We start from the raw sequence: 16,460 nt of genomic DNA on the forward strand, positions 1-16,460 counted from the left end.
TGTTGGTCAGGTACTACGTTGTTGCTCAGGTGGTGGCTGATTAACACCAAACTGAATGTGACTGTGTCATCACTCATCTGAAGTCCTCCAGCCAAGACTCTCACATCAGAGCTGCATTTTGACCAGACTCCTGCAGAGAACACACCTACACTGTTCTCTCTTAACAAAGCAAAACCTCATACTATCTAGACTGCACCCACGCTCACCCTGCAATCATCCTCTTCTCTCCCTCTTCACCCTACCTCTCCTCTCCTCCAGGACTGCAGACAGCGCAGCGCATGATTCCCCTCGTTGTGGCTGTATTGATAGAGAGTATGCAGGAAAGAAAAGAAAAGACAGGTAGATGATCAAGTTGTATTACCATAACCGTACAGGAAAGCGACCACTTACAATGTGACTGGATAAAATGTTTTACGTACACAGACAGGCATGTTTTTATAGCGCTAACATGAATGGAATGCGCAGGACGAACTGTGTTCCAGCTTGTTCCAAATGATTCAGCAGCAGTAAACATAACAAGCAGAGAGTGTGTGAAGGAGAAGTGCAGAAGGCATCCCACCATCGATTACAAATGCCTCATATAAATCTCATAATGTGGATCCAAGGGTGACTGGCACAATGCTATGGTACATCCAAACATAGAAATAACATGTCACAGATCCACTGTACACCTGACAAAATGTACAATCATATATTACGAACCATAATAACTTAAATAAAGGCGTATGAAACCAGACGTCTTTAAAAATACATGTAAGCAAGCTAAAACACTATTGTCCTTTCCTGTTCTCTTGATGGCTTGTAGCTTTAGAGGTTTCAAAAGGAAAACACTCAACGAAATGACAACATATATATTACATCAACAAGTCTTCAGATGCTCTGTAATTTGCATTGTCTTTCCAGATCCGATGTGATCGATGACATGACTTGACCGCTTTGGCAGATGAGCATCAGCAGCCACACTGCCTTCTCTAACAAAAAGAGTCCATGTTTTTTTCTCTTTTACTTCTTTTCAAGATTCATTAGTCAAGTACTCCAGGAAGAAAACACACAAGTGTTGAGCACAGTTCTGTGTGTTGTGTGTAATGGCCCCCAAATGGCCTCTGTGGTGTTGTATCCCTCAGAGGCCCCAAGCCACAGACTCAGAGGTATCACAGCTCTATTGCCTCTTGCTGGAGCAGGACTTGCAGCACTGCTGTCCATAGAACTTGTGGTTACAAACACCGTGCTGGGGGACCAAATGACACCAGCTGAAATGGTCCATGCAGTGTTCATCTGCAGAGAAAAGAAAAAATAAGGCACATTTTTAGTAGCAGTTCAAACCAAAGCTGCGGCTCATGAATACATAGCCCAGAACCAGATGAATCTGTGAGCTCATATTTTATTTGCTTTGGCAGATGCGTCTGGTCTTCCTTCTGTTCAGACAAATTTAAGCCAACCAGACCCAGGTCCGGCCAATCTCAGTTGTTTATGTGAAATGGGACAGGTTTCATACGATGTCACGCTTTATGCAAAACATGTCATGATGCAGAGCAGCGCCACTGAGGCATTTTAACAAACAACGGAGATGGCTCAGCTGATGTGGAACTTTCTGTTAAGATACTATTTTCGAATTATGATGGCAAAAACGCTCATTCACAGACATGTTGATGCTACACCATCACAGAGCAGCTCTGCATTTACATTTGTCCGTCGCTCTGCGCTACGTCACATTTCATTGCTCTGTTTAGTTGTAGGTCTGTCCAGTTGCATCCAGAAGCATTTTGATCTACGGCCATTGATAATGCCCCCTTGGAGATTGAAAATGAACCAAGAGGTTCCAGACTAAGTCACAATTGCGAATTCATCTGGCAGTGCCAGTCTGATGATTATATTCACTTTTATATTCAATTTTTTTTATTTTTTTTTATTGATTGTTCTGCCAAGAAACACTGAGGATATCAAGAAAGATAGCCATCAGATTTCCCAGAAACCAAGGTGGATCTTTAAATTGGTTGTTTTTGTCTGACAAATACCAGGTATTTTCTCACAGAACAAAGTGTCACCAAACCAAAAATGTGACTTGATGATGACGTTAGATTAAAATTAAAAGTTGTCAAAGATATTGCAAATCATCCTGAGGGGAACATAACAATCTGTACCAAATTTCAAGACATTTCATCCAATAGTGGTAGAGATATTTCACTAAAAAACATAAACGTCAGTCTCATGGTGATGCTAAAGGAAACATCAGTAGGATGAACATCTGCACAAACTCTCATGGCAAACCATCCTATATATATAAGTCAGGACTCAAAGTGGTGGACTGAATTACATTGCCATCCCTGGAGCCACGCTTGGCTAAAAATAACATAACATATATGCAAACATATACCGTACAGATGGACCATTTACTGTTAAATTCACTTTGGCTACTTGTCACTAGACTATGGGAAGAATTCATCAAGATGTGCAGAAAAAAACACCCCAAAACAGGGAATGCAAACTTTAAACAGTGCTGTAATTTTATGCTTCTAAGGGAATGAAACTGGATGAATTTGTCTTTCCTTCTGAGACGACTTTACCTTTCAGTGTTGGTGCAGCAGCTGTGACCCGGCCGGGGCGTTGTGCTGGAGCCAGGGGAGCAGCAGGGCAGAAGTGTGTGTTGCATGCCCTAGAAGTGACAGGCCTCTGGTGGGGCAGGCAGCCAGCTGCAGGGCGACCTTGCCGGAGACACTGGATGGACCGAGTCTGGACTCCTCCGCCACAGGACACGGAGCACTGAGACAGAGGCAGGAGAGGAAAAGCAGAGACAGAAACAAACAGAGGAGCAGAATGAGAAGGAGAGAAATGAGGAAAAGGCACACAGATATAAATAGGAGAAGGAGATCAAACGCTGAAGTGCACGGAGGAAAAGAAAATCATCATAAAAGGAGCAGAAGAGGGATGGAGGAAAAGTCTACGCAGAGACAAAGAACAGATGAAGAAAACAAACATCCCATCCAGCATGTACTTGCCCTCCAGCGAGCTGTCAGGAGATATCTGCTCTGGTGGAAACGTACAGGGATCACAAACTTGAGATCAAGCAGAATAAGACACTGTGCTATAAGAGGTTGCCCTTAAGACTTTTTGCATAATAGATGATATAACACGTAGCCTACACAACCTGCCCCAGTAGACTCAGTAACAGAGTGGAGCTTTTGGATTGAATCTGAGGTGCATTCCACACACAAACTATACTACGTCTGTGAATTACCACCACCTACACTATACTGTCTGTCTCTGAGGATTTTGGTGAAACTTAGTTATTAGAACACAATAACAACTTTTTATTTTATTTCATTTATTCATTTTATTTGATAGAGACGATGCAATTTAACATAGTTCCAATACAGAGTATGGGACTGATGTGGTTTATAGCTATTGCTAATTCATTGTCATCTTGTATTGATTTGCTGTTTTGGCCCAGAATTTGTGTTGCCTTCCTCATCGTGCCACGGCCTCCCAGAGAAAAGGGCCTAGGGCCTCATTACAGAAACATCCTAAACCTGAAATCCTACCTTATCACAATTTAGGGTGACATTTAGGGTTTTTGGTACGAAAAATGTTTCCTCTATTGAGACCTGGTTGAGACTCTCTTGACCAGAATCAGTATGCTGTCACTCTCTGTGGAGCCTGGAGCTTGACGAGTCAACTTCAGTACTGTACAGAGGGTTCAGAGAAAAGCGAGCAAAGCCGAAGGGCTATATGCCCAGTTCCGAAAATATGAATTTGTGACTTGTGTAAGCTGTTTTGTTGAGATGCATCTTAAAATGCAATGAGTACTTGAGTTGGTCCTTTTTTGTGAGGGTAAAAAGCAGTGTAATGAAGTGGTAAAGCACTGCTGTGGACAATATAGTTAGGATTTCTTAAGTTCAGATAAGATAGGGGTACGAGACAGGATATGACACAAAAAAGATAGGGTTTTTCCTATCTCTGAAACCTCTGGACAAGCAGTTAGGATATTTTTCCGAAATTAAATGTACTTTTTTCCTCTTGGTAAACAAAAATCAAAGTGAGAGATGGTGAAGATGAAAATAAATATTAATCTCACAAAACCTTTTCAGTAGATTTGTTAGTTTAGAAGCAACTGATTAAACATGGGATAATTTTGCTCATAGCTACTTTTAAGGAACGCTGATGCTATAGACAACAGAGCATAATACCCACTTCTCACCACTTCCCGACCTTATTTTGAACCATTTAATTCCACAGTCACATTGCAATCACGCATCTTTTATGATTCAGTCTTCAGTTGACCATTCTCGAAGCCCTGCCCCCCCTTAGTTACTGTTACTATGCCTGTCAATCTTCCTGTTCTTTCATGTAATCACTTACACAATATGCCCTTGATTTCAGAAAGAAGAGGACAAAAGTAGGCTTCTTATTTCAGACCAGAAACTGACAGTATTTCCATTTGAAACAGTCGCTGGCAGATTTTATCAGCTGTAGCTAATATGCTAATAATAGTTTCATTCATTGGTTAAAAATGCCATCCCTGGCTGGTTTTTAATGTTTCCTGCTCACTCAGTTTAGAATAAAATTTTTGTTAAATGGGGCCCTAAATATGTAGCAATGTAATGCTATAAGAGTGAGGCTAAAGCTACACCTTCAAAATCCACCAAAGAGATGAACATTACTGTGAACTGATAGCATCCAGGATGGGCTAAAACACTACATAGTGGATGTGCCCATTGTGATCTAAGCTTGTTTTTTAACATAACCTGCAACCTCACAGACTAATGTAATTAGCTGTCAACACATCCCCATACAACGATTTGTATGATATCAAACAAATTAGCACCTCACGAATGGTGTAGACATGAATACTTAACTTAAAGTTATGTACTTAATGTAAAGTTGTGTAAGTTAGGTATAGACAAGTAAAGTTATGTAGGTTTAGGAAAAAAACATAGTGATGATGTACCTTAAAATATCTCAAAATCCATTTGGTTTGACACAATCTGAACACCAGTCTCCTAAAAGAAAGTCTTTCAGACTTCCAGTCTTTATACTACTTCCTTGCTCATGTGATCGCAGCTTTCCAGATTACGTGATTGATTAAAGAATTACTGGCTCATTATTACATGTGTAATATACAAACTGTGGTGCATTACTTTTCGTAGGTATATGTACAAACAGTGCATGAGAACAGCCTGTAGCTGTTGATATGCTGCTTGACTTTCGAAGTAACCCTCCATTCATTCTCGGAACCCATCAGCTGTATTTGGCGTCTGACTTCCGTCAGACGGCGATACAGCCTCTGGGGGCAGACCCCCGATTTTTTGGCATTCCGGTTTGATTTGGGCGGAGGCGGTGAATTTCTGTTTCCGACTTCCGTTTATATATAAGTAAATATGCTGAACCATTGCGATGGATTCAGAGTTTGCAGTGACGCCAATTATGTTCCGCCTCGTTAGTTCACCGCATGGACCGTTTAACCTGGCAACAACTGCAGCCGGCTGAAACGTGATTGGTCAATATCACACGGACTACAAACAGCCTACAACCGGAAACCAGGGCTCCTCCGCTCTTCTTCCGGAGGTAAGATCTCTGGGGTTTGCCTACAGTCTATATATAGAGACTACCCTCCATTCCATCTCACACAACCTCTGCCCTCTACTGGACTCTACGGGTAATACTATCCTCCAATTACGAGTTTTGAGATTCCAAGATTTGTATCATGTAGTTGGCCAATCAGGACCTGCCTGCCTGAATACTTGCGGAGCTCACAATATGTGTTAATAGAACTGGGGTTACAATATCTTACCTTGGTTACTACTGTAGGTAGTAAGGTGGTCAGATGGACAGGCTAATGACGCAGCTTATGTTGTTTTGCTTGTGTTTTTGCGCTTGTGTTTTAGTTATGGAAAGAAAGACCATTCACAGTAAATGCAGAGAATGTCTCTCACTACAGTCCCATGGAAATCACTTCTACATGTGGAGAAATACAAAGCTTTCAAATGTTGACTGTCGTTAGCCATCCTCCCAAACAGAGATAAATATCCAGTTTACTGATGTGAGATCTAAGTGTCATCATGGCTATGATGACAAATTATAGTTTGAGCATTCAGCCACGCGTTACATGTCCTGGGATGCAATTTAATATCCGTGTAGTACACTTCACAGTTGTGTGGTGTGTGGGAGAAAAGCTCCGAATTGGAAGACTGTCAGCTGGAATGCACACGTAGCACTAAAAGTCTCTCATGTATACAGTTTAGGATCAAAGCCTGAACAAATGTACCTGTTGCCAGGGAGAGGAGTACCAGCCTAAGACCACAGCACTGGAGCTGGTTCTGCCAGGGATAACTCGAGGGAGCTCTGGGCATGGACCTCGGTTGCAGCCCTGCTGGAGATCCACCAAAGGCTTAGCCATATTCCTGCACCTCCGTACGGGGAACTCCACATACCTGTGTGGGAGAGGACAGATTGTCAGCTCAAAATTACTTTTCCGACAGAGCTTCCAATATTGAAAACATTCTGACTCTGAGGATAGCACACAGATGACACAGCGGGGTATTAAGCATGTGTGCAGATCTATTAAAGTGTCTTGGTGTGCAGTTGAAGGCACATACCCTCCCTGTGAGTCTCTCTCCCCACAGCGAAGCTCTCTCTTCTGGATGCCTGAGCCACAAGACCTGGAGCACTGAAACAGAGTGCAGGCAGGAGGGACAATTTTACAAAATGAACTCTGTGAATGTGTGTGTGTAATGCGGCAGGTTCCCATAGCAGCAGACACCACAAGGTCACTTTTCGTTGTAGCAATAGAGCCAAAATACTAAGTGCTCTACTGAGTATTTTTCAGCCATTACATTTGATGAGCAGACAGTGCATATGTACGTGTGTGAGTGTTCGATGTGTCTGGCTCTTTTTCAAAATCCAAACCACCATTCTGGGAGCTAAGTATCTTCACTGTGTTTTATCTTGCTTATCTATCTTGTCTTGTGCTGCAAACCTAACCTTTTGCTGACCTTGATCATTCCATATTCAGCAACATGAACTATTCAGCGCATAACTTGGTGCACCCCCTCTCACTCAAACTACTGCACTTAACATAAAAGAGAACAAAGAAGAATTTATATCACGGAGGCAGGTGTGAAATCACAAATCTTTGACACACACACTAAAAGAATATGCTATCTCAACTGATGGCTACTGGCAAACATAAATATATATGAAATACTTGTATGGAGCCACAAAAACATAGATTAAACTTCCTAGATTTAATAAAAAAATAATATTATAAAAATAATTCTTCAAATAATGTATTCAAAACCCCCAAGTTGTTTGGAGGTCACTGATTAGTTTTGGAGACAGCCAGCGTATGTTGGAAATTGTAAAAAAAAAAATCCTTGTTGGAGTATTTGTTGGCATAAAAAGTTATAGCAAATACATTTTTTGTTATTTCTGGTATATTTGCTCATAAATGAAACTTCTGAAGTTACAAGTAATTTCTTTTCTATCATGGTGGCAGGAATACTCAAGGTATGGTTGTCCAACTGTGTGTTTTTGTTCAACCATATGTTCAAAACTTAAGATGTTAACTTGGCAGTATATTTAAAAATGGAAAAGAAGAACATCTTCATCATAATCAGTTAAATTGACAGCTTTTTTTTTAGCTTTAGCTGCTTTACTCCGTGTGACAATATTCTAACTTACATTACTTGCAAAGAGGTTGAACATGTTGACACAGAAAGCTTAAAAATATATTTTTTTTTTTTTTTTGTGGAAAGCATATTGTAATTTCTTTTTACATGGTGTCTATTTGCAGTTGGGTGACAATAGTCACACTGCAGCTACTAAGCTACTTACACCCATCCCTACGACAAATCGTTATGGATTCTACTGCATGCTGTGACTGGCTAGTACTCATCAAGTTGATGCGTCAAGAGTCAGATGTGGTCAGGATTAGGGCAAAGAGGTCATGGTTAGGGCTAGGACTAGCCACTCTTGGATATTATCTGAGATTAAAGTGGTATATTTACAAGAAAAACCTCACAAATGTATCACAAGAAAGTAAGTTGACACTGCATTAAGAGTGACACAGTTCACTAAGGGAGTGAGGTGTGGTGGATGAATGGGTTTTTTTTTTTTTACTATCAATTTTTAGTTATTCATTTTCCCTTTACTTCCAGTCCAGTTCATCCAGTTCCTACAATTACCAGTTAGCCTTTCAACACGCTCAGTGAAGGGATTTGACACTGAGCAGTGCTGAGTTTTTTCCAGCCCCATAAAGCACGAGTCTTGATGTTGCATGGCATTCTGGTCTACTGAGGCTGCTGGCTGTAAAACTGCTCTCTCTGTTCTATAATGGAGCTCTCCGTATATGATTGATAAATATTTTTGAAAAATGAGAGCGCTAGTGAGAGGCATTTGTTTTCTTAACTCTGAAGTACTGACATCAAAGCGTGATGTTTACTCCTGATAAGGCTGCAAATCATAGCTGTGCTGGAAGTGTTTCAGTCAGTGTGAGGTGACATTTGGAGCGAGACAAACACGGCACCAAGCAACAAAATGGACCCACAGAGCAAGGTGCATCATCAAAAGCTGTTTGTGATTCTCAGTGCTTTAGGGCGGATTTTTCCTTGAAATTATTAAACTGAAAATGAAGACATTTCACTTTTATCATTACTGCTATTCAAGCTTCATGTGTCTTTTTTACCTCTCCCCAAGGAGTGGGGATCCACTGCAGCCTTTCATTCTTAGGGCAGCGCCGCAGGACGCAGGTCTCTTGGGCTTTGGGTCTGTGGTGCTGTCTGCACATGCTGTCGGGCACCACCACCGCTTTGGCCCCAGGATCTGTGCTGCGGCAAAACACACTCCGCTTCCTCAGTCCACGCCCGCAGGTCTTGGAGCACTGTGAGTGGACAGGAAGGAAGTAAAAAAAAGTCACAAAAGTCAATAATTTATCCTCAGGAGATTAGTGGTTCAATAGGTAAAGCTTTAATGACACACTTAGTAAATCATACATACATGCACATACAGTGTAACTTAGTCTTATACTTTCTTATGATTACTTTAACCTTCAGCTGTCATCATATTAACAGAGGTTAAATTCTTGGCACTGTACATGCATTTGTAATTCATCACATGGTATACAAGCAAACAGAAGGTCACCGGTTTGATGACAGCCCATTATGGCCTTACATTAAATACAATAAACCAATAACTCGCAGATGAATGTGACCCCAACCCATCAAAGTAGCCAGTGCTGCTGTAAACTCCGACTGAAAAGCAGAGGTGGACGACGGATTCAAACTGCTCCGCTGGGACTGACAACCGCAGCAGTCATGGCAGTTTATATAATAACACTGCATTAATTTATTAGACAAAGGACACACACACATCTGTGCACATCCATTTACATATACAGCCATGCACAAACACACATCCCAGTTGTCCTTTTGTCACTGAAAGGTCCGATTGATCTTTTCAGGGAGAGTGGCCTTGCCTCTGCGTGACCGCCGACTGAACTCGGACTGGTGTGACAAAATAGTCCAGAGTGTCCAAAAGAATGATGGCTGAATGACAGCTGAGTGTCCCGACTGTGCAGGTCACACCAGCTAATCAACAGATCTGCTGCCAGGCTATTAATATTGTATAAAGGTGAAATGAGCAAATAAAAGTGCTGTCTGGTGTGTGATGCACTGTGGTTACAGAGGAACCAGCTCACACATTGCAGTCATACTTGGTTATTAGCCATAGGATTGAATGGCCTAATCAAATGTTGGCTCTGCAAAAAAACATATGAATACAATCCTGCAAATCAACATCTTACAAGAACGGTTGATTGCAAACCAGACAATGACTTATGATCACTTTTGTGTGGCTGTTGTGATTCATGGCTTTGTTTGGTTACTATGTGCAAGAGGAGGTCATTCTCGTCCAACTGTTCAAAGTAAATTCCCCCAGTCCCGAGGATGGACAAGAGCACAAGAGAAAACATTTCTTTGAGATGACAATGGAAATAGAAGACAAATGGTTTTTCAACAGCTAGCAGTTAACAAAATGCAGCTGCCAAAGGAAATAAGTTAAATAGTCCTTTGTATCTAAACAAGTGGGCCACCATTACATTCTGTAGGTTGTCTTCAGTGTTCTCCACATGTCCAACAGAGGGCAGCAGAGCGTTTGTTTTAGCATGAGTGAAACGTCTGACAGCTTACATAGGAAACTCTGTGTGTGTGTGTGTGTGTGTGTGTGTGTGTGTGTGTGTGTGTGTGTGTGTGTGTGAGTGAGTGGATCTCCTCTCAGGCACGTGTTCCTGTCATGCAGATGTCTAAACATGTAAGTGTGTTTTAAGCTGAAGCTGGCATTGCTCTACGTGAATTTTAGCCAACAAATTACCTCTGACAGCGGGCACACGTAACCTGTAAGCTCTGACAGCAAAACAATGATTTTACAGCAGACAAAGAAGAAACAGAAGGAGAGTTTCATCAGCAGCATTGAAACACGTTTTCCTTTTAAACTCACTGTCAGCACTTCTCTTTTCTTTACTTGAACAGCAAGTATGACAGCAACTACAGACCTTTTTAACATGTCACAAAAGCACAAGTGTAAATAATAAAATAATTATGGCTGAATTCTATTTAGCTGCTTCAGTTTCAAGGTCCTGGTGTTGTGCCTAGAGGCTCACTGTCATGCTGCCATGGACCAGGGACGCTTGGATAGAACAAAGCCATTGTTAATGTCGTACAGTCCCAGTTTGACAATAGAAATGTCTGCTGTGGAAAAAAGGGCTGTAACGACTACATACATGGCATGTATTTAATTTGTATAAAATGTAGCATAAAATAAAGATTTGTAGCATCAAAGTTGATTTTGTCACGATGTTTGCAAGGTCAGCTTCACTGTGTCAAGTAAGAAACAAACTCAAGTCATAGCAGAACTAACAGTCTTCAGAACTACCAGCAACAAATGTAAATAGCCCCTTTTATACTGCCAGATTTTCCGCGAATGTTGGGCCGTTTTGCCGGCAAGCTGCGAGCGTTTAGACACACAGAGCCGGATTGGCGAGTTGATCCGAGGTGCCCAATTTTCCACCTCGTAGGGTAGTCATATTGGTGGAACCCTTTTAGTTTAAACGGACTGAGGCGGCCTTCCGCAACAGGAGGGGCTGTTGATGACTTGTGGAAGGAGCTGTTGATGACGCTGCACCTGACAGACACTGTAAAGATGAGCAACTGAGGAGACAAGGAATTGCGCGCCCTCCTTGCCCTCACAAACAAAGAGGCCATTAACCGTCAGATGACAGGAACGGTGAAGAATGGGCCGATTTACGAGAGAATCGCAGAAGGACTGACCAGCCGCGGCTTCCCTCGGAGCACGTCACTGTTTACATCACACGCTGAGCTACGCATTTTATTACTTGCTCGCGCCCCCCAATGCCCCGAAAAAGTGCATTCTGTATAAACAAAAGTAGGTAGGCGGCATTTTGCTGCTCTCCCCGATTTTGTTTTTATACTGCCAATGCTGAAAGAAGGCTGATTGGGCTTTCCTGCAAATTTGCACAATTCCTATTTAAAAAGGGCTATAATGACATCAAAATAGATGTTGGACTCTTATGTCAGTGAAAACCAGGTTAAGAGAGAGGAGGAGCGCACACCAGGATTGGAGAGGTGCTGACCATTGATGAAAATATACAAATTTGAAAAAAGATGTCAGGCGCACACTCTAAGACTCGATGCAAAAATGTTTTCTTTTATTCAAGTACCAACGTTTCGATTGATACCCCCAATACCCTGATGAAGACGGTCTAGTTGAAAGGTTGGTTTGAACAGTTCATCCCATGGGTTGTCAAGACATTTCACTAATAATCACAAGTGTCAGCCTCTTGAGGGAAAAGTCAGTATCATCAAAGTCAACAGCATTACTCTTCTAATGACCATGGCGGTATCAAATTTTGTGCCGATCCATCTAGAAGATATGGATATATTTCACCTGATAAGTTTTAGGCATGTTGCTTTTGTGGTGGAAAACATTTCAAATGCTGCCACAAACCCACCTGTGACCAGGATCCCGTGCTCCACTCGGGCGGGCAGGCCTGGGTGTGGCACGGCTGGACCTGGGCCGGAGAGATGACGGGGCAGAGGGAGTGCACCACCACCTCCTCCCTCTGGTAAGTCACCTTCCTCAGGCAGCGCAGGGTCCTTGTCTGCTGACCTCCTCCACACGAGCGACTGCAGGGACCCCAGTCTCCTGTTGCCCAGCTGTGGTGGGACACCAATAGGAAGTATGTGTAAGTAGTGATTTGGTATATATTATATGATGCATACATTAGCTCATATATACACACATTATAAGGAGCTGCCATGGAGAAAATTCAGCCTCTGTCATCAGGATACCAACCACATTACTGAGCTCCTAATCAGGACGGCTAACCACAGCTTCAAACTCTAATCTGCTGAACTTATTTTGGGCCAAAACACACACGCAGAAAAACACAATTTCACCCTAAATTACCAGTGAGTACTAACACACCAAAAACTTTTGAAAACCACTTATTATTAGGCGGTTACACTAGCTGTTTTTTCTTGTTTTTCTTTAAAGTTATGATTCATAAAAATCTAAACCTGCTGCTTTTTAAAATACTCCAAATATTTTTACACATTGATCTTTGTCATTTCACAAATTGTTAGTTAAGGTCAAAGAAAATACACAGGCCGAAATATATATCCACATCCATCCACCTCTCTCCGCACTATTCAGATCTGAAACTAAACATGTCGACCATATTGTATATACAGCTCTCCATAACAGCTTTTCCAGGTCTCCAAGGCCAACCGCAACATACAGCATACAAAAAGGCTACGGACAGATGGGGACTACAATCCCTCATGCCTCTCTTTTGTCCTTTCCTGTTTTTTCATTCCTCTTTTCAGTTCTCTTTTCACCTGTCCTCTCTCCTGCCATCATTTTATTCCCAATCTCCTCTCTTTTCTGTCCAATGCTTTTTGCCTCTCGTGTCCTCTCTCTCCTTTGGTGTCTTTGAAATCCTGCTTCGCCACTGATGAAAGCCTACTGCTGCTTCTAAAATAGCTTCTGTCTTGGCATTGGGGCTGAAGGGGGAGATTACAGCAAATGAGTGGTCTGACAACCACAAGCTTAGAAGAGGGAGATGGAGAGATGGGCAGATGGCTCAGTCCAGTTCTGAAACGACATGCTACCGCAAAGACCATTCCTCCATGCCGCCGACCTGCTTCAGGGAAAGAAAAATGCTTTCATTCTCTTTCAAACGCCACAGACAAATGAAGCAGCAGGACTAAACTGCAATTTGGAAATGGGAAAGATGTGAACCATTGGGACCCGAAAGCATCGGTTTGGGATTTTTGGGGACTGTTTGCTTTTTTTCTCCTCTGTTTTGCCTGGCTTATAAATAACAATATATCATTGGGGAAAAGTGGCCTAAGTGCCACTCCGCTTCGCTGCAAACCACCACTGACCTAGCTGTAATTTGTATCTCTGAAATGTTTCAATAACTGACATTTTATGAGGTAAAAGAGTGCAATACTGCAGGGGAGGTTTTGAGAAGCTCACCCATGCATTTGTAGCACTTGTATGGCTGGACACCAGTCACCACCTAATATTGAGTTTGACTTAACTTTTTATGCTTAATCATATACAAAATTACCTTCTCTGCCAAACAGGCTGCTATATCCATGTCAACCAGGATTCTTAAGAAAGTATAATTTTTTAAAAACCCAGGTTTATGCATTTTTACATTTGTGTGGTTTGGTGTACTTGGACTTTTCCCATCTGTACTTATTTTGCTTGCACAAACATCTTTTCCATCTCCCTCCTATTTTTTTATTTTCTCAGCATTTCACTCCAATATGGTCACCCAGTGGTCCCATCAGACTCTGACATTTGCATTCCTTTCTTTTAGTCCTCTACAGCATTAGTATTTGGTAATGTTGCTGTAGAGCTCATTGAAAGTTTCTGTGGATATTAAGAGTAGTCCAACAGGCGTTTTTTACAGAAGACATTTTGAAATGTCACAGTGGAGAAAAGCACGTGTAAAGAATAAAAATAAGGATGGCGGAATTTATTTTAGCTGTTTCAGTTTCAGGGTCCTAGTATTGTACATGGCTTGCACACCATCAGGACTTACTGGGACAATTGAATACTATATTTAACACAAAATAACAAAAGCTATTTTTTTGAGCTCAAAACAGATGTTTGGTAGATTATCACAACTGATTTTTATGATTTTATTTTCATGTTATTTCTTTGTTTTGTTTTGTTCAAGATATTTTTTCAGGCATTTTTAAGCCTTTAATGGATAGGACAGATGAGCGTGAAGGGGGGAGAGAGAGAGAGTGAGTGACATGCAGCAAAGGGCCACAGGCTGGAGTCGAACCCGGGCCGCTGCGGCAACAGCCTTGTACATGGGGCGCCTGCTCTACCACTAAGCCACCAGCGCCCCTTTTCATGTTATTTCTTAACTAGAATTTGACATGGGTGCAGACAAAATGAAAAACATGGCACTCAATTTGGTTTGAAATTAATTTCCATCAAGCAGCAACCCCCATGGCTGAAAAATGAAGCCAATGCGGAAATGCCAAAAACAACAGTTCCTCCAATGGATTTTGGTGTCTAAAGCTAATTGCCTCCTTCATGACAACTGCACAGGGGATGAGGCTTAAAGTTATTTTTAATAAAGATGTGGCCACTTTGAGTGACAGGTGCTACCACGGCATCAACGCTGGTTAGGTAACATAGACATGTTGAAACCCCAGATTCAGAGTAAAGGCATAGCCGTCTCCATTTCAGTGTGTTTTCTGTTCTAAACAGTTAATTGTAAGTGTTATTCAGTTCTTGTACTACAAGATCCTCTAACTGTACGTTCAAACCAGAAGCTTCCAAAGAGGCAAAGTCTGTCACAGACGCCCAAGAAGCATGACTGTCAAAAATATTTGTGGCAGCTTTGGTTGCTCTAGTCGCTCATCACGTGAATCATTGAACATTCGATCATGCTTGTCAATTTAAAGGAGCCGCAAAGCGGACTCCTGGCTTCAAAGCAGCGTAGTTGCTGCTTGCTGTTGTCCAGTCAACAAGCTCATAGTTGGCCTACAGAAAGTTATGTTTGGTCAGTGAAAACAGAAAACATATGTCATCCCATTCAAACCAAGCACAGAAAACTTGCATGCTACGTGTCAACATTAGCCTGCAATTCTCTCCTCTATTACTAACATTACACACTTTAAAACTCACTAGACCAACCAACTACCTCCGCGACGCAGTCCCAAGCCTCATTCTTTTTATTTTGGTCTATGTAACCAAACAGTGACACATTATAAAGGACTGAGTGGGAGTGAATGCAAGTAATAAACTTCTCGATATCCATTGTCAGAACAAGTGTGCTGTAAGTTACATGGCTTGTTCTCTGGGACCTGCTTCATTGAAGCACGTCAGCATTCTGACTGGTTGACGCCGAACCGCGTCAGAGCTCATTACCATAAAGTTAAACAAGTTTTAACTTCCCTCCGGACCCGCTCAGGTCGCCCAAGATGCATGGCTGACGACCAGGTCACCCAAGTCACCCAAGTCACCCAAGTCGCCGGGCTCTCATTGAAAATGAATGACTTCCACCGCTTTGGAAGCTCTGGTCGCTTTTGGTGTGAAAGTACAGTAAGGTGTTGGATATTCAGTTTTTCCAATAAGGATTTAAACCTGTTTTCCGCTAGTAAAATAAAAATAAAAATAAAAATATCCAAATATGGTCAATTCTGACTCCAAAAATACAAGATGGTGACAGACAAAATGCCAAAGTTGAGACTTCAAAACAGGAGTCTACCAACCTTTTGGTGACGTCACAGGGGCTACATACAGTTTTTTATACAACCTAGATTTCCATGCATCTTCTCTCTGACCTTGTTTACCAGCACCAAAATGTTTTTCTTCCTCCAGTTTGGTCTTCATTATGTTTCCATTTCGGCCAATTTCCTCTTAATTAATAAATCAAGTCTATATTTTTATACCTTATGGATATTTTTGACTGTGGTTAATTTCACGTTAGTTGTTAATGAAGACATTAATTTCAACTTAAAAAAATCACTTATGTTTATAAAATGATTTCACATATAAGTTCAGTGTAATGTAAAGTAAACATAAAGTTGATAAATACAGGCCCTAGTCAGTATCTACATATGTTGTCTCTATTTTTGTACTCATCTCTTCTGGCACAGGTACAACATGTCTTACTTTGATCTGTCTACATATGCCGCTCTGTGATGCACAGAGAAATCCCCAACCTTTGGTAAGTGACTCTACAGACGGCCTCTGCCAAGAGAAAGGGCAAAAAAACTTCAAACACGGAGGTGGAACTACAGAGGAAGAGAAAATGGAAAGGTAAGGAGGTGGGGATGGGGCTCTGCTGTGGAGAAAATGAAAAAAAAAAAGACTGACATATGAGCATATCTCTTCCTAACTGCACACTGGGCTGG

At 41.7% G+C, this 16,460-nt stretch overlaps 1 protein-coding gene across 1 annotated transcript in view; it reads right to left on the bottom strand.

The window, feature by feature from the left end:
* Positions 1-340: 340 nt before the first annotated feature.
* The window catches only part of adamts18 (ADAM metallopeptidase with thrombospondin type 1 motif, 18), a 78,946-nt gene continuing 62,826 nt past the window's right edge, over positions 341-16,460 (bottom strand). Inside the window, exons 19-24 of the mRNA XM_050047563.1 lie at positions 12,020-12,224; positions 8,681-8,875; positions 6,594-6,664; positions 6,263-6,428; positions 2,565-2,760; positions 341-1,275 (exon numbers count right to left, since the gene is read on the bottom strand). Of these exons, the coding sequence (XP_049903520.1) occupies positions 1,160-1,275; positions 2,565-2,760; positions 6,263-6,428; positions 6,594-6,664; positions 8,681-8,875; positions 12,020-12,224 (949 nt within the window). The 3' untranslated portion in view covers positions 341-1,159. The remainder of the gene's footprint in view (positions 1,276-2,564; positions 2,761-6,262; positions 6,429-6,593; positions 6,665-8,680; positions 8,876-12,019; positions 12,225-16,460) is intronic.

This window comes from Epinephelus moara, chromosome 1, assembly GCF_006386435.1.
Source record: "Epinephelus moara isolate mb chromosome 1, YSFRI_EMoa_1.0, whole genome shotgun sequence".
NCBI lineage: Eukaryota > Metazoa > Chordata > Actinopteri > Perciformes > Serranidae > Epinephelus > Epinephelus moara.